At 39.3% G+C, this 24,625-nt stretch overlaps 1 protein-coding gene across 3 annotated transcripts in view; it reads right to left on the bottom strand.

Moving 5' to 3' along the window:
- The window catches only part of CREB5 (cAMP responsive element binding protein 5), a 567,180-nt gene that overhangs the window by 359,512 nt on the left and 183,043 nt on the right, over positions 1–24,625 (bottom strand). For all 3 annotated transcript variants that reach the window (XM_089669884.1, XM_089669883.1, XM_089669886.1), the window contains exon 5: positions 7,796–7,956. In XM_089669884.1, the coding sequence (XP_089526010.1) occupies positions 7,796–7,956 (161 nt within the window). The remainder of the gene's footprint in view (positions 1–7,795; positions 7,957–24,625) is intronic.

The following is a 24,625-nucleotide window of genomic DNA, read 5'->3' on the forward strand; positions in this document are numbered from 1 at the left end:
ACAGTGAGAGCAGCAAGGTAGTGACATAACTAAATTGTGCTCCAAATCTCCTGAGGCTAGCAGTCAGAGGCAGCAATACCTTAGACTTCATACTGTGAAATATGGTAATGAGCAGGGGTGGACGACAACTCATGGGGCCCCCGGGCAATAGGAGATCATGGGGCCCCTGTGTCCTTGCCCACACTCAAACACCCAAAAAAGCCTATGAAAGGTACTAGGGGCATCTCATGGGGCCCCCTACTGACCCCGGGCCCTCGGGCAGTGCACAAGTTCCCAAATGGTCAGTTCGCCCCTGGTTATGAGGCTGCAGACACAGAAGTGCTTAGGACACCCTTCATACCAGGAAGTGCAGTATTATTTTTGAGAAGGAATTAAAAAAGGATATATTTTTCAGGGTAAATATTTAACCACTTGCCTACTGGGCACTTATACCCCCTTCCTTACCAGGCCAATTTTCAGCTTTCAGTGCTGTCACACTTTGAATGACAATTGCGCGGTCATGCAACATTGTACCCATATGAAATTTTTATCATTTTTTTCTCACAAATAGAGTTTTCTTTTGGTGGTATTTAATTGCCGTCGGGTGTTTTATTTTTTGCGCTATAAACAAAAAAAAAAAGATCAAAAAAATTGAAGAAAAAAAAAGTTTCTTTGTTTCTATTATAAAATTTTGGAAACAGGTAATTTTTCTCCTTCACTGATGTGTGTTGATGAGGCTGCACTGATAAACAGCACTGATGGGCACTGATAGGTGGCACTGATGGGCACTGATAGGTGGCACTGATGGGCACTGATAGGAAGCACTGATGGGCACTGATAGGCGGCACTGATAGGCAGCACTAATGAGGTGGCACTGATAGGCAGCACTAATGAGGTGGCACCCATTATGGGCACTGATAGGCAGCACTGATAGGCGGCACTGATAGGCAGCACTGATGATGGGCACTGATAGGCAGCACTGATGAGCTGGCACTGATTATGAGTACTGAAAGTCGGCACTGAGTGCCTACACTGCTGGGTGACACTGACTGGCGGCACTGCTGGGCTGCACTGATGGGCGACACTGGTGGGCACTGCTGGGCACAGGTGGGTGACACTGCTGGGTGGCACTGCTGGGAACAGGTGGATGGCACTGATGGGCACAGGTGGGTGGCATTGATGGGCACAGTTGGGTGGCACTGCTGGGCACAGGTGGTTGGCACTGATGGGCTCTTGTGGGCGGCACTGCTGGGCACTTGTGGGTGGAACTGGTGGATGGCACTGCTGGGCACCGGTCATCAGGGCACTTATCATCAGTGCCCTGATGATCAGTGCCAATCCCTGCTCTGACAACTGCCAGTTCTCGGCAGTACTTTCCTGACGCTCTGAGAGTGTGAGGAAAGTGCAGCCAAGAACTGGCAATTGCATTTCCCGGTGACCAACATGTCATTGGACACGGCTGATCACGTGGTAAAAGGCCGCTGTGATTGGCCTTTTACCACATCACATGATCAGCTGTGTTCGTAGGACACAGCGATCACAGAGATCGCTGGGTGCGTGCCCCCGGGGGCGCGCAGGAGAGCAACATTCGGCAACTAGTTAAACTTGGTAAAGCTTAACTTTTTCAGCTCAGGTCCACTTTAAAGGTATCACGTCAATTTGTTTGAATGCAAAACGTCAGGTCAAGGTGCCCAAATGCAGATTATTCCCAAAAAGCACTGCCACCGATTTCTCTGCTGAGAACGGGCCTTACTGACCTAAAAGGATTTATGTTACATGGTAACACAGAAGTGTGCGGCCAAACTCTGCATAAGCTTTGTACCTTTGTGATTCTGAGAGTGACCTCCAGAGCACGACTAGTCTGGCTAGTCATGCTGAGACTGGCAGCTGAGGGACCACAGGCAGAAAACAGCTGGTATGTGGTTTTATTTTTCTTTTTTAATAAATGCTTCAATTTAGAATAAAAACAGGTTAATAAATAAAACAGATTTCTATCAATGTAAATGGCTGAATAATAAAATATCCCAATAATAAAAAAAAATCTCATAAAATCAATGAATAGTCACATCTGTTTTTGTTCTCTGCAAACCTTGCAAGCTAGAAAAGTGAGTGTAAAATGTCTTTACTAATACAAGTTTGTAGACAGAAAATTGGCTGCACAGACTAGACAGCAGAAGCTTAAAATATAATTAGGGGATTTATGCCTCTTTCTGAGATGTGGCTTTAGAAGATTCATCTCAGCATAATTATTGTTTAGGGTATTTTATTTCACATCTGTCTGTTTTTTTGGTTAAGGGATGTATTTATTGCGCCCTATACATTGTCGTTACAAGTAAGCATATATTGAGAAAGCATTTAGTCTACTCTGCCCTATAGCTTGAGCTATGCAGCTTCAAGTAGAGCAATCCACTGGGGCCAAAAAATAAGTTTCTATTTTACTTTCATTGGGATCTCTCACTATACTTTCTTGTGAATGTTTGGAAACTACCTAATAGCAATTAAAGTTGCCTATACATACTTCTGATCAAAACTCTACTCATTTATTATAAAACTGCTTTGCCCAGAGTGTGTGCTTCTAGCGGGCCAGCTTGGGCCTTTGCGACCCCACCTCCTTCAAACAGCCTATAAATCCTTGCTTAATCTGACAGACAGGATATTTCTGACAGCTCTCTTTGTAGGGTTCTATACTAAACTGGTTCAACAGATTGCTAAGTAGTATGAAATAACCTTGACTGAGAGTAATGTATATTTGGTCAGAAATATTGTCTCTGCATTCAACACCATTGGTTTGTGCTTTGAATTGTGGTATGCAGATGGGTATGTCAGAGTTTGAAGAGGTGAACTTTGGCTGGAAATCTGAGATTTTATATTGAGAGCAACCTAATGTTCAGGAGTTCTAAGGGCACACAGAAGCAATTTTTTAAAAAGCAGAAGAATCTTTACATACCTACATTTAGGGCTTTGCTGTGCCCAGAGAGATTGATGTGAATGTGAACGACCTTCACATTTCTTTCAAAGTTTGTTATGGCCCTACAGTCTTATATTGTTGTGTATATAAAATATGGAAACAGGAGACAGCTAATCTAAAGCCAAAACCACTGTTTTCCCACTGTGGATGGAGTAGGCTGCAGTTAAAACTATCGTTTTTTGTTCCATCTATGTCCCGTTTAAGAGATTTTTCCTCACTTCCTGCTATGTAAATACAACCAGAGATGAGAGATTTTTCACAGCTTGGTATAGCCATCAAATGCAAGAGGGAAGAGCCAGTGGGGGAGGACAGGGCATACTACATACCCTGTGTAATTAATTTCTTGGCGAGGCACATGTAGCACACACAATGTCCACAATTGGTTAAGGTTCTTCTGCCCCTTGCAAATTTAAATGTTATTCATTGCGGCATGTTTCCATGGCACTCGCCAGGGCCAGGTCTAGTCTGTCTGATCTGGGGGTGCAGTAAAAAAGTCAGGAGGGCATACTATCAACACACTTTGATTTTATCATCTCCGTCAGAGTCCTCCCACATTACGTTAGAGCCACCCTTCACATTAGAGTCCTGCCTTCACATCAAAAACCCCATCATAATGTCAGAGTTCCCCTCTTTACCTTAAAGTCCACTTCTCTTGACACCAGTGCCAGCCCACTTCACAACAAAGTCTTTATTCCCCCCTTCAAATATTCATTGCAGCTACTGCATCATAACAAGGAGCATGCCTTTATCTCCTAAATCCCCTCTTGGATTAACATCACTTGGCCACCAACACCATAGCAATGAATGATGTGTGTGCTCTGCCCCCTGAACCGTGTAAATGAATGATGCAGTGCAGCAGATAGGGGAAAAGCATTGTGCAGCCATGTCAAAGCTGCATACTGCACTCCATCTCCGTCACTTCCTAATACCAATGTCACTAGTACTGGGGGGATGACTGAAATCTTGGGGGGCACAGCCCACCCCAGCACCCCCCTAGATCCAGCCCTGACCCTCATGCTTCTTTTTGGCTACATGACTCCCCAGCCCTCACATCAGCGATCTTGTCATTACAGATGCGCCCCCTATAAATCTCTGCCCTGTGGAGGGGGTCATTACAGAGCTGCTGCCTGCGTGAGAATGATGCCAGGGCTGTCAAGCATAGACCACCCTGGCATCACACATAGGCACTGTCCATCCCACCCCTGCAAGTTCCAAGCAGGACACATCACTGTGACATCACCCTCACCAATATTCTCTTCTCAACAGCCATGGTTTGCTGGAGGGTGAAAAGGATAAGGAAGGTCATGTGAGCATTATATTTAATTAAAAAAAAATATATTCTGTTATAATAGAAGGAGGATATTTGAACATTTTGAAGAATGCAGCAACAAAAGTGAGACTAGTGAGCAGGTAGATGTATGAAGTCTAGTAGGAAGATCAGGTGACATGAAATCTATCAGGGGGCCCCACTGCACAATTCCGTTTTGATAGATAACCAAAAAAGCAGTTCTGGGTGGACTGAATGGTTAAAGATGCGCAATATTCATATAAAAAAGGTATACAATTCAATCACTTTGAGAAAATGGCAACAGAAAGTATTCTACTCAGTCTCCACACACATTGTGCCAATTGTCCAAGTATATTTTATTAAGGTGTGATTAAGCTGCCATTTGTTTTGTATTTGATTTATTCCTAGGCTTTTCACATTTTGACAAGAAAACACCTTATTAAACTTCACCATGATTTTTCATTGCTTTCAGGCTGCAGTTTTACTCCTACTCTCTATACGCAGCTTTATAATGCCCAGAGGTTTTATTTGAGAGAGGCGTTGCTTGCAGCTAATCCCTCTCCATAATTTCCCTTAATATTATGGTATTTTCCAGGATCCTTGGATTTAGAGTTTAATACTGTGAATGGTTACCTAGGCAGACCATGAATGGGATGATGGTTGAAGGCTGTATGTGCAGACATGAACACAAACGGGGAGCAAGTTAAAAGGAAGGCGGAGGAGAAAGACGACAGTATCCCCAGGAGAGCCCCATCTGTGAACACTTCACCACTCCCCAACGAATGGAGCTCTGCGTGGGCACAGGTGGATCCCAGTCTCCTGCTGGAGCAGAGCGCGCTGCATAGCCTGAAAGAAGACTTTTCATTACTGCTGGCTGTTTGGATTGGAAAACAGCCATCTCAAACATTTGCAGGTGGCTTGGCCATACTTTGACACTTAAATATTTGAGGCCGTGATAAAATCAGAATATTACTACAATATGGCGCTATACAAAGTGTAATGTGCAATCCTTAATATGAAATGTATGTTAAAAGATTCATTCCCAGGAGACTACTAAGAAATTCACATTTGAAATTAGTATACTACTTATTCCCAAATGTTTTGGTTTTAATGTGTTTTGGGAGGGAATGGAAATGAAAGCAAGTCCATCCAAGTTCTTTGCCTTTCATGCTCATGTTACAACTGTTTCGAGGCATACATTTTCAAAAGGCTCACATTTTTTATTTTTGCTTATCCTCCTATGGCAAATAGGAAAACTCATAAGTCTCTCAAATTCATAATCCTGTTTGTAACAGCTCCGACAGAGTCAGGGGAAAATAAAGGAAATGTTGACATCATGTATGCTGATGCTATCAAAAAGCACTTTGATACCCATCAATGCCTTCTCTTCAGTTTTGAATACCTCCATTCCAGCATGGAAAGCATATACAAAAATAAGGTGTCATGTGATTAGAGATGAGAGCAAGGATAAATATTACATCTGACAGTCCTTCAGCTGATAGTATCTGAAATTTGTTTTCCTGTGATGTATTTTTACAGAAGGGATACAGCGATTTATGATTAAGTGCTGAAGTTTCCACAACATTCACTTGTAAATCACAGGTCAAACTCAAGCATACTTAGCATCTTCACCTACAGAGGGCAAGCAGTTTCCAAAAAAGGATATTTTCATAGAATGTCTACATTGAATGACACTTTTCTTATATCTGAGCATAGCTTACATAGGTTTACATCAGTGGCAGGACAAGGTCATCCAGCAGACAGGGCAAAGAAGTCAAACTGCATTCCACCCCCTCTCCCACCCCCCTTCCTTCTTCATTATGTGTGAGCCTAGGGGATGCCACCTCCAGCAGTCATCCACTTGCCAAAATACCTTGTATCAGAATGAGCTCACTGGTGCCCCCATCCATACAGTAAACCACTGCATTCAGGGCAGTTGCCTCTCCTGCCCATCCCTTGTCCCGGCACTGGTGTACACACACATGAAACTATTCCATCCAAAAGAAACCAGTTGTTAAACTTCTAGACAAATCTCACAAATGTTTAGCTTTCAGTCATGAAGAAAGTGGGTTGTCAGGCCCCCAGTAATCAAGCTTCTCAACCAAGTGACCAGTCTATTTAACAGAGGCAGCAATTGAGTGACTGCATTAGAACTGGATCCTTTTTGAATATCCCCCATCTAGCAAGAACTAATAAGCATAATCATTTAAAGACGCTGAGTTGAAATTGTAAACACTTAAAGGGTAACTCCACTTTCATGGGGAAAAAAACAGTAAATAAAAGAAAAAAAATATACAGTGTATACAATTGCTACTATAAGTGATATTGTAACTGAATGTTATTAAAAATTACCTTTCCTTTTCAATCTTTAATGCTGTAATTTTCTGTAAAATGCAATACAATATGGCTACCTGGAGGCCTTCTGTACATAAATGGTCTACAGAACTCCCCCCAGAAATGTAATTTCCTGCTTATGTGATTAGCTTACTGATTTTCCCAGAAGTCTGCACCAAGATACAAGTCAGATTTTAGGCATCCCTGCAACAAAAATGTCACTTTGGTGAGATACTCCCAAAGGGAAGGGAAATCTAAAGAGATGCAGATTTTGCCACTTTCCACATTAGAGCCCTACATGTTCAGCAGCTGATTGATAATTACAAAATCACTCTCATACAGATTCTCTTTGTACATGAACACAGACAAACAAACAGAACAAAAGGTAGGAATCTGCTACCAAGTTTGTTAAAATCCCTGAAATGCACATAGATCACCCAGAGGGGAATATTTTTTTTTCAACAAAAGTGGAGTTACTCTTTACGAATGCAAAACTGTGCACACCTTGGGTCAAGGATTGACATAGTTAGAGCCTGGAATGGCAGCCTGGAAAGGAAGAACTTAAGTCTAAACATTGGTAAAAACAACATCTTGGCCAATGCTCAGTTGCTGCTTACAAGAGAGCAGACCATCTGAGTTGCTACTTAGATCAGGATAAAGGGGCTATGCTTTGTGTAAAAATGGAAAAACATTTATACACAGCAGTAGCATCCCTCACACACAATGATAATGCTGATAGGAGTAGAAGACTCATCTACTTAAAGAGTGACATTCCTCATATTCCTTACTTTATGCTTCTTCCAGAGGCCAGTGGGCCAAAAACACAAAAACATAGAGAATAAATAAAAACACACATTATAGGATGACACTAATATGAAGGGGAATTCCAATTTCCCTTTTCTCTAAAAAATTTTTTTTTTTCCTGACTTTAAACACATTATCTTATTCCATCACATACAAAAGAGAAATCTTTGGTGATGGTTTAATTGTGAACATTTGAATATTCACATGTACTGTATATTATAAACCTTTACCAAGAGAAACAAAAGAAAAGTCCTAACAGCTTGTCATAGAGTAAGTAAGACTATTAAAACAGCAATAAAAACATGCTCAGTTTGATATCATATTTCAGAAATAACAAGCCAGTAACCAAATATCAATCTCTTAAATTGGGATTAATCAATACTGAGAATAAACATCAGAGAGAAAAAGAATAGTTATCCTACCCAATCTGACGATTTGTAGAAGGTGCTTGAGTGATGACAGAGCTGGACTGTGGAGATGGCATTGCTTGTTGAATTACAACGCTGGTGTCATGATTTGGCATTCTTGAATTTGATAGCTGGTGCGACACGGGTCCTGTCATTCCTCCATGCAGGCTGATATTCTGCAAACAGAACAGAACAGAATTGATAAAAATAAAAGTCACAGATCTCATGTGTAAAAAATACAGTAGATGTGATTAGACTCGTGTGTGTTGCTTAAAACCATTACACAGCCCCTTCTTGGCAAGGTGTAGGGGGAAGCCAGATGACCAGACCATAAACAGGCTCTTGGACTTCCCTAGAACCCGAGTGAGGGAGACCGAGTGCCAAGTAATGACAGTGTAATTCAGTTAGGGTGTATCAGTGCTGGAAAAATAAAATGTCATTACCAATTCTCAATGCAGTTAAGTCATGCTGAAGTTATTGCAGAATTGTTTTGGGAAGCTCTTTTCTGGCTGGCTGCAATTCTCCAGCAATATGGATGCCGCACTGACTATATAAAGTACACACACACGCACACATAGATACACTGTATATATATAATTGTTTTTTTTTTCTTTCTTTCTTTCTTTCTTTCTTTCTTTCTTTCTTTCTTTCTTTCTTTCTTTCTTTCTTTCTTTCTTTCTCTCTTTCTTTCTTTCTTTCTTTCTCTCTTTCTCTCTTTCTTTCTTTCTTTCTTCAATATTTCCTTCAAAAATATATTATTTTATTGTAATATTATTAAAAAATCTATAAAAAAGAAGTAGAGATTTGAAGGTAAAAGTAAACGTTTAGCTTAAAAGAGCAGCTGACAGTTTTAGTCACATCCTTTACTTGTAAAGAAGTATGTCCCACGTGTGCAGGAAGCTGCATCCTGGAGAAATCTTCACTGTAGGGATGCCTGTCCTTTTCCTGTCACTGAACACTAGGTTTCAACAATGCTGGAAAGCAATCCTTGTTTATGTTGAGCTATGTCCCAAAAGAGACTCAGGACTGGAATGCTTCAAGTGCAGCAACATGACATAAGGTTTCTGTCTGTCACTTATGAATGCTTTGTCTGTTTTAGAAAAGTGGACACTTATGTCCATTTCCCCTGCTGCACCCCAGTCACTGAAGCCTGCCACTATATTTTGGCTTTTATTTTTCCAGAACAGTTTTAAAAAAAAGTTCCTTCGGGAGACACCTCCACTTTTACTAGGCTGTTATTCTTATATGAGATAGATAACTACAGAGCTCATGAGTTTTTCAACAAAATGATAAGTTTTCTTTCTGGTGGTCAGTATTCTCAGTGATGGACACATTTTGGATGCTTCAGGTAATGTTTGAGTACATAATGCTGAGAGATGTTTTAAATTGTTTTTTGCCTGCAGTAGAGTAACTAACTCGTTATTGGACCAATTTACATAAGATATACAGGTTGTTTAGGGTTTTAAAGATTAGTACATGGTGTAACATTTGTGTGCATGCTTTTGCTAGCATCAGTCCTTATTTTTGTCTTTATTTATTGCAGGTACTTATATAGCACCATCAATTTCCATATATTGTACATTCTCATCAGTCCCTGCCCTCACGGAGCTTACAATCTAATTTCCCTAACTCACATTCATACATATACTAGGGCCAATTTAGATAGAAGCCAATTAACCTACCACCATGTCTTTGGAGTGTGGGAGGAAACCCACACAGGCACAGTGAGAACATGCAAACTCCAAGCAGGTGGTGTTGTGGTTGGGATTCAAACCGACAACCCCAATGATGCTAGGCAGAAGTGCTAACCACTTAGCCAACGTGCTGTCCTAAACATTTATCTCCTGTTCGTCCAAAGAATAGGTGATGGTGCCACAGACACACTAGTACCAAGAATCTTATCTCATTATCCTCACATATGCTCAGTGAAAGAATTTATGGCTTTTGTTTGCTCTGGCCAGAGTACTTTTGGAGTTGTTCCTACCCAATATTATTATTATTATTATACAGGATTTATATAGCACCAACAGTTTGCTCAGCGCTTTACAATATAACGGGAGACAATACAGCAACAGTACAGTTCAATACAAGAGGGATTTGAGGGCCCTGCATTGTTGCTACCAAACTGAGACTCCCAGCAAACAGTTACTCTAGAAGTATACCCTACCTCTACCTAATACCCAAACTGAACTCCAGATTTTCAATCCTATAGAAAAAAAGGGACATCACTTGCTACACTATGGATGTAGCAAAGTTTATTCAGCACATGCCTAGACATGAAGGGATTAATCTGGAGTAGTTCACCATCTTGTGTTGCGCTCCTTATTAATTAATATCTATTTAAATACTTGCAATGCCAAAATAAATAATAATATATTTCTTAATAATCAAATATAAAAAAGTTGCATAAACATAAATTCATAATTTTCATAAATTCATATATAATAATAACTTAATATATAAAGCATATTATTAATCCATATCCGTGATTGTGTGAGAAATTATAATTAATTGTGAATCATAATTTAGTGAAAAAAATATAAAAATTTAAAAAAATGCCGTGAATAAATACTCATATAAAATAAATAGATTAATGCAAAAGCATAGTCCCATTAATCAAAAAAAATATATATAAAGTGACTCTGTGTCCTAATAATCTTGAATCCGTGACTGATTGTGAATCCGTGACTGTGTTTGTGAATCCTCCAATCTGGAGGAGCTCATAATGCACTACCTTTATTATAGTAGCTGCGTGCATAAGAAATTCTTTAATAATTTTATTATTACAGAGTTGAATTTGCTCAAACAGAGATAGTTGTTCGGAAACTCAGTCCATTGTTTCTAGCTTGGAGTTTCATTTCAAAAAGAAGTGTTCCAGGGTGTCTACACCCCCCCCCCCCCCATAATGTGAATTCTCCATGATAATCAATAAAAAATGTAACAGCATGTTTAGATAATCCCACGACTTAAATCAATAATGCTGACCATGAACATAGCAGTTCTGTGTCGATTCAACCACTTTCAACCTTCTATTAAAAAACCCCAACAAAAATAAAATGGCTATAAGACTCCCACTATCAAAAATTTAGATACACATTGTAGGCAGAGGGTGGCCTTCACCCATTGAGTTCCTCTGTTTATGAGCTGGTTGAAAATGGCTGAAATTGATAGCAAATTGCTTTGTATATCGTTATCAGAGACATTAGATCTGATTAGGTTGAACTGGCCTGCAGCCAACAGAACTAAAATACTCGTTTTGGGTGGACTGATGTTTGAATTGCTCAGTTAAGAAGGAGGTGAGAAAGATTTAAATGACTGTAGATCCCAATAAGCAGAATGTTGCAGAATGAAACTATTAATAGCAACCAGGCTGTATATTCTACCCTGTGATTTCAAACATTTGTTTTAACTATTTAAGATGTATTTAACACCTCTTGAGGCGTAAGACTCAAAAGCTGTACCTGAACAGCATTAAACCAGTTGCACAAAGTAAAATAAATACAGCTTTCAGTGTGGACGTCTTATGGGCTTCAGCCAGTCTGAATTCAAACTGGAGTATTTGGAATAAAAGTTCAAAGTGACAATATGAGAAATGACAGACCTCAAAAAATCACAAAAGCTGCAGTAACAGGCAGAAGGAAAGATTTCCGTATACTTTATATAGCAGAATGTGTAAGTAGTATGTCTAATAAAAATAGACCAATTTAAAGTAAACCTGTCAGTATGCTTAAGGTACTAAACAGGCTACAGTACTACACTGTGATGCTTGCCCAGAATTCTCTGGCAATGTGATATTCAAATTTCAAACTTCCTGAAAGTGTTGAGAGATGGCCTGTCCTCTTCCACCTTCAGCAACGTCATACCCGCCGTGGGAGAAAGAACTGAATCAACTGCTAGACCCTAAGGATTGGCAAATAATATGGCAAGCAGTCTCTAAAAGTTCCAAGAATGTCCTGATCCTAGAACATTCCTAAAAAGTTTTATGTAGGTGGTATTTCACTCTAGTACAGGTGGCATGAAATTTGCCCTGCATTCGCAGATGCTGCCTTAAAGGTACTATGACCCATATTTGGTGGACATATCCAGAAGTGAACAGACTATAGATCTGGCTTTAAAGCTTAAAGTGTAACTAAAGGCAAAACATTTTTTGGTTTTGGATAGATTGCTGAGGGATTAGAAGGCTTGTAAGGTTTTTATTGCTGTCTATGCCCCTGTTATTTATCTATTTGTCCTGTTATCATGAAAGTGAAAGTAAAAGAAATGCCAAATTTTGGGCTGTCCCCAGAAAAGTAATAGAGGGGAAATCTTCCAATGCGGACATTAGTTCTGGTGATCCGGGGTTCCCCGAGGAATTCCCTTTTCTTGAGGTCTGTTATTTCTCATATTGTTACTTTGAACTTCTGTTCTAACTTGCTGTCCATGATGAAATAGCAGACAATGTAATGCATATGGTCAGAATAGCACCAATTGCACAGCTCCTGATGTACACAGGACAATGTCTTTTGGCACACTGAATTATGTAGGTCATTGCTCCCGGAGACTGTGCATGCAGCCTTGTGCTGTTGGCATTTTACAAAACTAGTCTCAAAACTTTTTAATACCACCATCATACAGTATATATATATATATAATCATTGTTTTTCTAAATACAGCACATCACAGCTCTGCGTTTAGGGAAAATGTGTCTAAGATATCAAACTAGGATATCATTAGATCACTGAGATGCAAAAGAAAACATTGATAGAAAAGTAATGGTAAAAGTTAAAGAGCAGCTTTTGCTACCATTCTCAACTTTAATCAGGAGTTGTCCTCTTCAATAATTCCTTTTTATCATTAGATATCCCCAAATTTCTATTGAACCTTCTTTTTTTTAGCCCAGCCCGTCACGGACCCACCCCCTGAGGTGGTTTTATTATGCAGCTTAGGCTTATTGTATTACTTAAAGTGATTGTAAGCCCTCACTTTGTAAAACAACCCATTCAGTTTAAAACAGAAAAGAAAGGTAAAACATTAGTGTATAGGTATAAAAAACATTAGAAATACCTCAATTCCCCCTTTTTTTTCATAAGTGATCACATATCCTCTATTCTCAACTGCATAAGAGCTGAAGGACGAAAACCAGCAGCACACTGAACTTTCCAATGAAAGGCTGTGTGGGGCGGGGGTGTGTCAGCAGAAATCTGATTATTGGAGGAAAGCAGGCTGAGATCCCAGCATAGCTAGAGAACTGACTACGCTGTACCCTCCTGCCTAGTGTTGTCAGTTTTTAATAAGAAAGCAGAGGGACACTTTTTCATACAAGTACATGGTACAGCAGGCACATATCGGGAATATGAAATGTTGGGTTTACATATTCTTTAACTGAAACAGCACTTAAACATCATTACCCGAGCACCCCAAAGTGGGATAGTAAGGACCCCCCCACCACTGCCATGGGAGAAAAGGAAAGACCCATGATGTCATCGGACCAGCTAAAAGACCCCTTGAAAAAAAGGTATATATTCATATATAGTCATTAGGGACTGGTTGGAGGGCAAAGGCAGTGTCTTCAATTTTAAATAGACCTTAGCTTTAAAATGTGAAAAGTAGCCTAAAGCGCCACTTGCTGGTTAGAAGATTAGAAAAGAAAATCTTAATGTAATATATTTTTTATATTTACCTGACTCGGGGGAAAAAAATATTTTTTAAACCATATTTTTTAAGCTACAACCATAAAAAAATAAATGATGTACAGTTGTGACCAAAATTATTCAACCCCCACTGAAATTGAGTGTTTTGGCCAGTTTGACATTGCTTTTGATCATTCAGTCATCTTGCTTACATTTACATTAAAGAGGCACTTGTAGGTCAGACAAATATAACATAACAGTTATAATGAAATAACCACAAATGTCTTTTCTGTGCTCACAGCATTATCAGTTTTATTCAACCCCCAAGTGACATTCAATCTTAGTACTTAGTACAGCATCCTTTTACAGTTATAACAGCTTTTAAACGTGAAGCATAGCTTGACACAAGTGTCTTGCAGCGATCTACGGGTATCTTCGCCCATTCTTCATGGGCAAAGGCCTCCAGTTCAGTCACATTCTTAGGCTTGCGCACTGCAACTGCTTTCTTTAAGTCCCACCAGAGGTTCTCAATCGGATTTAAGTCTGGTGACTGCGATGGCCACTCCAAAATGTTCCAGCCTTTCCTCTGCAACCATGCTCTAGTGGACTTGGAGGTATGCTTGGGATCATTGTCCTGTTGAAAGGTCCAACGTCTCCCAAGCCTCAGGTGTGTGACGGACTGCATCACGTTTCCATCCAATATCTCCTGGTACTGAAGAGAATTCATGGTACCTTGCACACGCTGAAGCTTCCCTGTACCTGCAGAAGCAAAACAGCCCCAAAGCATGATTGACCCTCCACCATGCTTCACAGTAGGCAAGGTGTTCTTTTCATCATAGGCCTTGTTCTTCCTCCTCCAAACATAGCGTTGATCCATGGGCCCAAACAGTTCTAATTTTGTTTCATCAGTCCACAGAACACTATCCCACAACTTTTGTGGTTTGTCCACATGGCTTTTGGCATACTGCAGTCGACTCTTCTTATTCTTTGGAGACAGCAAGGGGGTACGCCTGGGAGTTCTGGCACGGAGTGTGCGTCTTATTGTCTGGGCTGAAACTTCTGTACCCACATCTGACAAATCTTTTCTCAGTTCCTCAGCAGTCACACGGGGACTTCTCTCCACTCTACGCTTCAGGTAGCGCACAGCAGTCGAAGTCAGCATCTTCTTTCTGCCACGACCAGGTAGCGTTTCAACAGTGCCCTTTGCCTTGAATTTGCGAATGATGCTTCCTAAGGTGTCTCTTGGTATGTTTAACATCTTTGCAATCTTCTTATAGCCATTGCCCTTCCTGTGAAGAGAAATCACCTCTTCTCTTGTCTTCCTGGACCATTCTCTTGCCTTCACCATGTTTGTAACCACACCAGTAAATGTCTAGAAGGAGCTGAGTATCACAGTCATTTTAAAGCTGCCTAATTGGTGCTTATTATGCTTGATTGCTGCTCGGTGACATCCACAGGTGTTTTCAATACCTGATGGAAAGCACCTGTATGAACCTCTGTTCTTCAGAGTGGTAGTCTTTAAGGGGTTGAATAATTGTGGCAATGAAGAAACCACATAAGAACCATTTACTACTGTATTACATAAACAATTGATGTCATTTTAGTTGCATTTGGGTAGTTACAACGTCCTTGTAGGATTTGATTCTGAATACAATTCCAAATGTACACTATAGTCCCTAAACCCCTTTACAGCATTGGGGGTTGAATAATTTTGGTCACAACTGTACAAAGCCACTACTCATTTCCTTTAAAGTCACCAAATGCATTAGTTTTTACTGAGGATATATAAAACTATTCAAGCATGGGGTTTTCTGTGAAAAGCATATGAAAAATATTTGAACACTGCTAGACGAGAATTTAATTAACACCCAATAAATTATCTACCCATCTGATATTTCATTTTTTGGCATATACTGCACAGTTAAACCACCTGATGGTACCTCTGGCCATGAATTCCCAGGCCTGAATGTCTGCTGTGACCATACTGAAGGGACTGGACTTCTTTTTTTATGATAGGAAAATGCAGTAGGGTAAGAGAAAAGACTAAAGATTAAAGTGAGCAGGTACACATAACATTCCAAGGATGGCTATAAAACAGAGACTGTGACACGAAGATCTTGACACTGCAGTTCTCATATAAAAGTATGGTGGTGACTCAGGACATCACTTTGATCTATAACATTAGGGGTTGGCTGTTGTTTTAAGACTAATACACACAATCAGAAAATCATACGAAAAATACCACTTTAGAATAGATCGTATGATAATCTGATTGTTTGTACACAACTTTTGTCTGAAATTATTTGAAAGGAAAGCATGAAATTATTTTTTCGTACGATACCAGATCGTACAATTTTCATTTAATCAGCACAGTTTTTGTCCAGAAATACAATACAAATACATTACATCATTTCCTAATTTTTTTCTGTTGTACAAAAATTTTCGTAACTTTATTAACCTCTTCACTCTTAATATAAGACTAGCATGCAGAAAAAAACAGACGATCATTTGTCCGATATTCTCATCGTGTGTACGGGGCTTTAAAGGGAACTTGTGAGACCATATACCACAGGTACCTAAAATTTGACTTGTGCATGCCCTGAGAGCTCTCCAGACACAAAGGGGTTGTTTTACTAAAATTGGAGAGTGCAAAAACTGGTGCAGCTGTTCTTGGTAGCCAATCAGCTTCTAACGTCAGTTTGTTCAATTAAGCATTCATAAAAAAAAGTGTAAGCTGATTAGTTTCTCTAGTTTTAGTTAATCAACCCCAAAGCTAATGCACTATGTAAGTATTGACTTTCCTGAAAGTCACAGTTTTGACACCCTCTCTCTACCCTGAAGGTTACTTTAGTGACCTATTTGAAGACACCTGAAGTGTGGGATGCAGTGTTGTTGAGTCCTCAGAATTTACAAAGGCTGGCATTGAAACCCCAGCCAGTTGGAAGCTCAAGGAAAGAGTGAAGTCGAATTGCCAGAAACTACCCACAGCTTCTTATAGGTTGCTTTGAATGTATATTGTTAGTTTAGAGTCTTAATTGTGATTGGTTTACTTTAAAGAACTCAAATTTCCTGTGTGCTAGGGACTCCTTAGTTGATTGGCACAATGGGGTCTCTCTACACAGGCTTTTCTACAAGAATATCTGATAATTACAGACTGTACATATAATTCCACTTGCTGGTGAAATCTGGAACTGTGGTGTAACCTTAAAATAGCATGCCATAGAGATATTTTTGTATATTTTTTTCAAAAAGTGACCTGTGAGGTAACCTCTACATGTTATGAAAGCATAGGTTCCCAATTAAATAGGGAATTTAAACTTTTCATAGAAATATAATGTAATCAATGGGCAAAGAGGGCATTTTAAAGTTTAAAGATCATCCTTTCTCCAGATTTACACACGTTTCTAACATTGCATATAGGGAACAAAAACAAATATCTATTATGAAAAGGCTAAACAATAGATAATCAGCTGAAAATGTCCAGCCAACGTTTCCTACCAGAGTGGTGTCTTCCGGTTCAATTAGCGGTCTTCTAAGACCATACTTCATAAATATAGTATACATAGTCTTAAGATCTTAAAGTAAAATCTCTTTTTAGTAATATATTTCAATTTTTGCTATTTATAAGAGCAAACTATTGCCACTCTCATTTGTCCATTCTTTTTCTTTGTCTCGGCTTATGATCTAATTCGTGGCAGACTTTGCAAAGCCCTAGCTTTACATGAGAAATGCAAACAGTTCATGTAATAAAAACCAGCCAACATATTGAGATTGGCTACATTCCAAATACTTTATATGTTTTATTTCAGCCAAATCTTGCCTTAGAACTGAAGAGTTACTGCAGTTTCTATTGCAAATTTTATCTTAGTATATGTATTGAAAGTTATAACTTTAGCTAAGGTATCACTCAGGTTATCCAATGAATGTACGATGTTTCATTGCAGAGCCTAAAGTATATTTAATTCTGAATTATAGCAACAACTAATCACAGATTACACAATCTTTATTTTATTACCTTAAATTTAGTTTCTAGAAATATGCATATTTTAGAATGCATTCTTATTAAATTTACATAAATATTTAATTTTGAGTTTATGTACACATCAACAAAATGTAGAACATATTTACAAAAATTAAAATTTTTTTTTACAAAAATGTAAAAAAATTAAGCTACATTAACTTTCCATTGTTATAATATCTCTGCATGCGAAAGAAAAAAAAAAGAAATAACAAATAAATGTGAAATAATCTGAAGATTGGATAGATAGGTTGAATTTGACTTAATATCACACGCACTTCAGAGTTCTTGAAGACAAATGCATGGAGGTCAGATGAAGTTCATCAACACCAAGGTTCACCAATGCAGTGAACCTAAAGAAGTATTAAACCCAAAAACAAAAATGTAGAATATTGCAGTTTACCAGTTATCAAATGTGGTGGCTGTGTTTGTTTTCTGTTATATGATATTTTCCTTTATATCCACCCAGTGATCTGTTTAATAACACACTTCCTGTCTAAAGATGCCTTTACTCTGTATGGAGATGTAACAGAGACACCTTTGGACAGCAGCATTTTCAGTCTGGGGAGAAGGTAGTGTTATATGTACTAGCTGATTTAGATGGACTTGACGGACAAAGCCAAAAATTTGTAAGCATTTACAGTTTAAAAAAACATTTTTTTTCTTCTGGGATATAAAATTTTCCATAAATGAATAAAAGCTGACCAATATAAGCATCCCTGTCAGTTTTGAATGGTTTGTCTCAACCCTCAAACTGCAACCTTTGCTGGACAGCTTGGTCCGTTACAAAAAAAAGATGAAAAATAAAAAAGCCTAAAAGAAAAAATTAAAAGAAAACTAACTCAGCCACCACATGCTGCGTTAATTAAAATGTGTAGAACTTGCCTTTAATCAAATATAAAAAAAAATAGTCAAACATCCACGTTATCCCTAAACTCCCTTTGTCCCTTAAAAAAATAAATTTAGATATATATATATGTGTGTCTTCAGAACTGTAAGAATAGCTTTTGGTTCAAAAACTTCTGTTTAATCTTTTTATCATGAATTCTGGATGTTCTGAATTTTGGTACCAGAAAAATTCACTGCTTGGATTGCATTATTGGCATAATAGCATTCTTTTTGTTGTAATTGTTGTAATAATATTTTTTAATCACCAATACATTTGATTCAATATAAAGCCGAACTTCAGTCTTACCTTCAGTATTGCACAGCTGTACAGGCTTCTATCCTGTACTGAAATTGCTTAATCTGATATTACTTCCCATTTTTTTATACCATTACATTTTTATTGGAAATTTTTCAGATATAAACAGTACAAAGTAGTCACGTAGCAAAGAGTGACTTCAAGATGATATTACTGCCCATTATGAGCTTCTCATAGCATTCAATGGAAGGTGCTTTGAGTCAGATACAGCACCCCTAATTTCCTAACTGGAGGATGTTCAGCATCATCTAGAACTTTCCTCTTCAGTCTTGCTGACCCTTCCCTGCCTCTTTAATTTATGTGATTTCAATTATTTCATTTATGCAGGCTCAGCATCACATGCGGACATTACTTAAGGCAGTCTGCATGCAAATGCAGTCTGTGCAACAGTAGCCACTCTTCCAAACTGACGTCCACCTATCAAGTCTTTTTTATATATGTACAGTGGGGCAAAAAAAGTATTTAGTCAGCCACCAATTGTGCAAGTTCTCACACTTAAAAAGATGAGAGAGGCCTGTAATTGGCATCATGGGTAGACCTCAACTATGAGAGACAAAATGAGAAAAAAATTCCAGACAATCACATTGGCTGATTTGGAAAGACTTTATTTGCAAATTATGGGGGAAAATAAGTATTTGGTCACCTACAAACAAGCAAGATTTCTGGCTCTCACAGACCTGTACCTTCTTCTTTAAGAGGCTCCTCTGTCCTGCACTCATTACCTGTATCAATGGCACCTGTTTGAACTTGTTATCAGTTTATATCCGTTGTCCACAACCTCAAACAGTCACACTCCAAACTCCACTATGGTGAAGACCAAAGAGCTGTCGAAGGACACCAGAAACAAAATTGTAGACCTGCACCAGGCTGGGAAGACTGAATCTGCAATAGGCAAGCAGCTTGGTGTGAACAAATCAACTGTGGGAGCAATAATTAGAAAATGGAAGACATACAAGACCACTGATAATCTCCCTCGATCTGGGGCTCCACGCAAGATCTCACCCCGTGGGGTCAAAATGATCACAAGAACGGTGAGCAAAAATCCCAGGACCACACGCGGGGACCTAGTGAATGATCTGCAGAGAGCTGGGACCAACGTAACAAAGGCTACCATCAGTAACACACTACGCTGCCAGGGACTCAGGGATCCTGCAGTGCCAGACGTGTCCCCCTGCTTAAGCCAGTACATGTCCGGGCCCGTCTGAAGTTTGCTCGTCGTGTTTGGAGGAGAGAGAATGCTGAGTTGCATCCAAAGAACACCATACCTACTGTGAAGCATGGGGGTGACAACATCATGCTTTGGGGCTGTTTCTCCGCAAAGGGACCAGGACGACTGATCCATGTACAGGACGGAATGAATGGGGCCATGGATCGTGAGATTTTGAATGCAGACCTCCTTCCATCAGCAAGGGCATTGAAGATGAAACGTGGCTAGGTCTTCCAACATGACAATGATCCCAAACATACCACCCGGGCAACGAAGGAGTGGCTTCGTAAGAAGTGTTTCAAGGTCCTGGAGTGGCCTAGCCAGTCTCCAGATCTCAACCCCATAGAAAACCTTTGGAGGGAGTTGAAAGTCCGTGTTGCGACAGCCCCAAAACATCATTGCTCTAGAGGAGATCTGCATGGAGGATGGGCCAACATACCAGCAACAGTGTGTGCCAACTTTGTGAAGACTTACAGGAAACGTTTGACCTCTGTCATTGCCAACAAAGGATATATAACAAAGTATTGAGATGAACTTTTGATATTGACCAAATACTTATTTTCCACCATAATGTGCAAATAAATTCTTTCCAAATCAGCCAATGTGATTGTCTGGATTTTTTTTCTCATTTTGTCTCTCATAGTTGAGGTCTACCTATGATGCCAATTACAGGCCTCTCTCATCTTTTTAAGTGGGAGAACTTGCACAATTGGTGGCTGACTAATTACTTTTTTGCTCCACTGTATATGTCATCCCAAGAATCATCCGATTGCTTGCATCAAGGCTGAAGGATCTTGAGAGCAGTGCTAAGACAGTGTGCTGTGATGTTTTCAGGAAGCCAAGTACAGCCCCCTTCCACCAGTCATGATCTGCCGGGCTTGCATAGAGAAGGCCAGAGACTCAATGATGATGTCAGTGAGTCTATAATAAGGTATATAATAAAAAAATGAAATGTTTTATTTAAAAAAAATGTAATTACGTGTTGATAAAGGGGAAAAAGAACAACCAGGAAAGAAAATGTAAACAGATTACAATTCAGCTTTAAGGCAGAGGTTTAGGGGCATCTTCACTTTAAAGGTTAGCTTTTTAAGTTTATGCTAAGAAGTATATTTTACAGGTTTATTTTAGGGATAAAGTTTGGACCTCATCATTAGGTTGTGGTTTAGGTTTAGGATTAAGTTTAGTTGTTGCCCTAAAGCATATGTAAACCTAACCACTAAAATCTCAAATAAGCTTTTACATGTCAATGTTATTTTAAAAGTTCAATATTTTTTTTCCTACAGCTTTTATTCAAGTAATATCTGGTGCTCCTGAGATGAAGGTCCTTGTTCAAGCACTTTTTGTTACAGCATGACTATATTCTGTTCCTGTCTCCCAGTTGTGCTCCTATGTTGTCACCCTGTCACACAGGCCTTTGCGATGGAGACTACAAGTGACTGTTATAATAAATATTATGCAGGCATGGTTCACTATTTTCCTCATTAGGAGTTCTGCCCTAAGAATTACACAGCCAGCAGTACATACATGAAATCAGGAAGAGGCTGCAGAGATGCTTCAGAAGATGAGCATCACTTATCTACATCAATTGTTGTGAAAAGGGTGAACATTTTTTTATCTAAAAAAAAGGAAACTGTAAAACACACAGTGCTTTAGCAAACTAAACCTCATTCATGAAGTTTATATCTACCCTAAAGATTATGAGTTTAGGTTAAAAGTTTTATTTCAGGGTTCATTTTAGTTTTAGGATAACAACAAAAATTGAATCTTGTAATACACTAATTTAAAAGATTTATTTTTTCAGTTTCCTTTTAGGGGCAAATTTTTAACGTCACCAGGACTACATGCACCTAAAATTACCATGTGAAATCTTTCACAATCAATGACAATGTACTGTATATATGACATTATATACAAAAGGAAAACCATGCAGAAAAAACTAAGAAGAAAACACTACTAGGAGATATCACTCTTAGTGAAAAACTTAAAAATGTACAGTGTTGAGCTACAAAATTAAAAACTCAATGCCATCAATAAATATGTGACTATCACTTCATATCAATTCAAAAAAGGAACAAAATTATGATACTATAAGATAACATATAAATATTCAATCTCTTCCAAATATTTAATACAAAGGAAAAAGTGCTTGAAAAACTTATGTGAAAATAGTACAAAGTTCCAAAAAAAATTAGGAATAAAGAAAAAAGCCATAGACAGCATTATGTAGGGCAGTTGAATGCATGTTGTTCACCTGGTTTGGTTTGTAGACGCTGATGTGTGATGGTTCCATGAAGGAGATAGAAGGATGCCATTGATGCCTAATTTCACTTGCAATGTTTTCTGTGACTTCTCTTTAATTAGGGCGTCACAGTTATCTGGTAAGAGTGCATCTTACCACTATCTGGGTGACAGTTTGGATAGTCTTGGCAGCTTTCTTGGATGAGAAGAATTGTCTTGTCTGTACACTTAAAAGGGACTTTCGTTATTCCTAATTTCTGGAGATTTTGTGCTATTTTCACATAAGTTTTCTAGCAATTTTTTTAATGAAATGTTTGGATGAGTTTGAATATTTGTATATTATTTGATGGTATCATAATTTTATTATTTTTTAAATGGATATGAATTGATATTCACATATTTATTGAATGTACATATGACACCTTCAGTGTATTCTGATGTTCTTAACAGCAGCCTTATAGGTACTCAGCCTTGAAATACCATCTTGCTTTACAAGTTTTCAAAAGCAAGTATCCAGCCATAGCCACTTGGCTCAATGTGAGAATGTACATTCTGTGATTATTACTAGAGATGAGCGAATCGAAGTATCCGAAGTGGAATTCGAGTCGAATATCGGAAAAATTTCGATTCGTGCCGAATCCGAAAAACAGCCTAATTCGGACGCGCGAATCGAAATTTTTCCGAAAATGGCGGCTGACATGTGCGGCGACGGAGCGGGGATGTCGGGGAAGACAAGGCGCGCTGCCCCATAATGCATTCCTCAACGACATGTGATCGCATCAGCCAATCAGCAGCCAGCCAGCCAGCACTGTGTAATGGTCGAGGTATATATAGCGGCCATTTTGGAAATCTTCATTTGCCTGCAGTCATTGAACAGAGGCAGACCGCTCTGTACTAGGGACAGGGACAGAGTTAGGGCCACAGAAACGAGAATTGGGGACAGAGAGAAGTTACTTAGGGACAGAGAACCATTACTCAGGGACACAGACTTGTTAATGAGGGCCACAGAATCGTTATTTAGGGACAAAGAAACGCTAGTTAGGGCCACAGAATTCATACTCAGGGACAGACAGAATTGTTACTCAGTGCCAGAGAATTGTTACTTAGGGCCACAGAAACGTTATTAGGGCCACAGAATTTTTACTCAGGGACAGACAGAATTGTTACTGAGTGCCAGAGAATTGTTACTCAGGGACAGACAGAATTGTTACTGAGTGCCAGAGAATTCTTAGGGCCACAGAATTCATTCTCAGGGACAGACAGAATTGTTACTCAGGGACAGACAGAATTGTTACTGAGTGCCAGAGAATTGTTACTCAGGGACAGACAGAATTGTTACTGAGTGCCAGAGAATTGTTACTCAGGGACAGACAGAATTGTTACTGAGTGCCAGAGAATTGTTACTCAGGGACAGACAGAATTGTTACTGAGTGCCAGAGAATTGTTACTCAGGGACAGACAGAATTGTTACTGAGTGCCAGAGAATTGTTACTCAGGGACAGACAGAATTGTTACTGAGTGCCAGAGAATTGTTACTCAGGGACAGACAGAATTGTTACTGAGTGCCAGAGAATTGTTACTCGCACAGACACAAAATTGTTACTTGCACAGACACAGAATTGTTACTCGCACAGACACAGAATTGTTACTCAGGGCCACAGAATTCATACTCAGGGACAGACAGAATTGTTACTGAGTGCCAGAGAATTGTTACTCAGGGACAGACAGAATTGTTACTGAGTGCCAGAGAATTGTTACTCAGGGACAGACAGAATTGTTACTGAGTGCCAGAGAATTGTTACTCGCACAGACACAAAATTGTTACTTGCACAGACACAGAATTGTTACTCGCACAGACACAGAATTGTTACTCAGGGCCACAGAATTCATACTCAGGGACAGACAGAATTGTTACTGAGTGCCAGAGAATTGTTACTCAGGGACAGACAGAATTGTTACTGAGTGCCAGAGAATTGTTACTCAGGGACAGACAGAATTGTTACTGAGTGCCAGAGAATTGTTACTCGCACAGACACAAAATTGTTACTTGCACAGACACAGAATTGTTACTCGCACAGACACAGAATTGTTACTCAGGGCCACAGAATTCATACTCAGGGATAGACAGAATTGTTACTGAGTGCCAGAGAATTGTTACTCAGGGACAGACAGAATTGTTACTGAGTGCCAGAGAATTGTTACTCAGGGACAGACAGAATTGTTACTGAGTGCCAGAGAATTGTTACTCGCACAGACACAAAATTGTTACTTGCACAGACACAGAATTGTTACTCGCACAGACACAGAATTGTTACTCAGGGCCACAGAATTCATACTCAGGGACAGACAGAATTGTTACTGAGTGCCAGAGAATTGTTACTCAGGGACAGACAGAATTGTTACTGAGTGCCAGAGAATTGTTACTCAGGGACAGACAGAATTGTTACTGAGTGCCAGAGATTTGTTACTCGCACAGACACAAAATTGTTACTTGCACAGACACAGAATTGTTACTCGCACAGACACAGAATTGTTACTCAGGGCCACAGAATTCATACTCAGGGACAGA

This window comes from Staurois parvus, unplaced genomic scaffold (assembly GCF_062004578.1).
Source record: "Staurois parvus isolate SC_StPar_1 unplaced genomic scaffold, SC_StPar_1.0 ptg000082l, whole genome shotgun sequence".
NCBI classification, from domain to species: Eukaryota; Metazoa; Chordata; class Amphibia; order Anura; family Ranidae; genus Staurois; species Staurois parvus.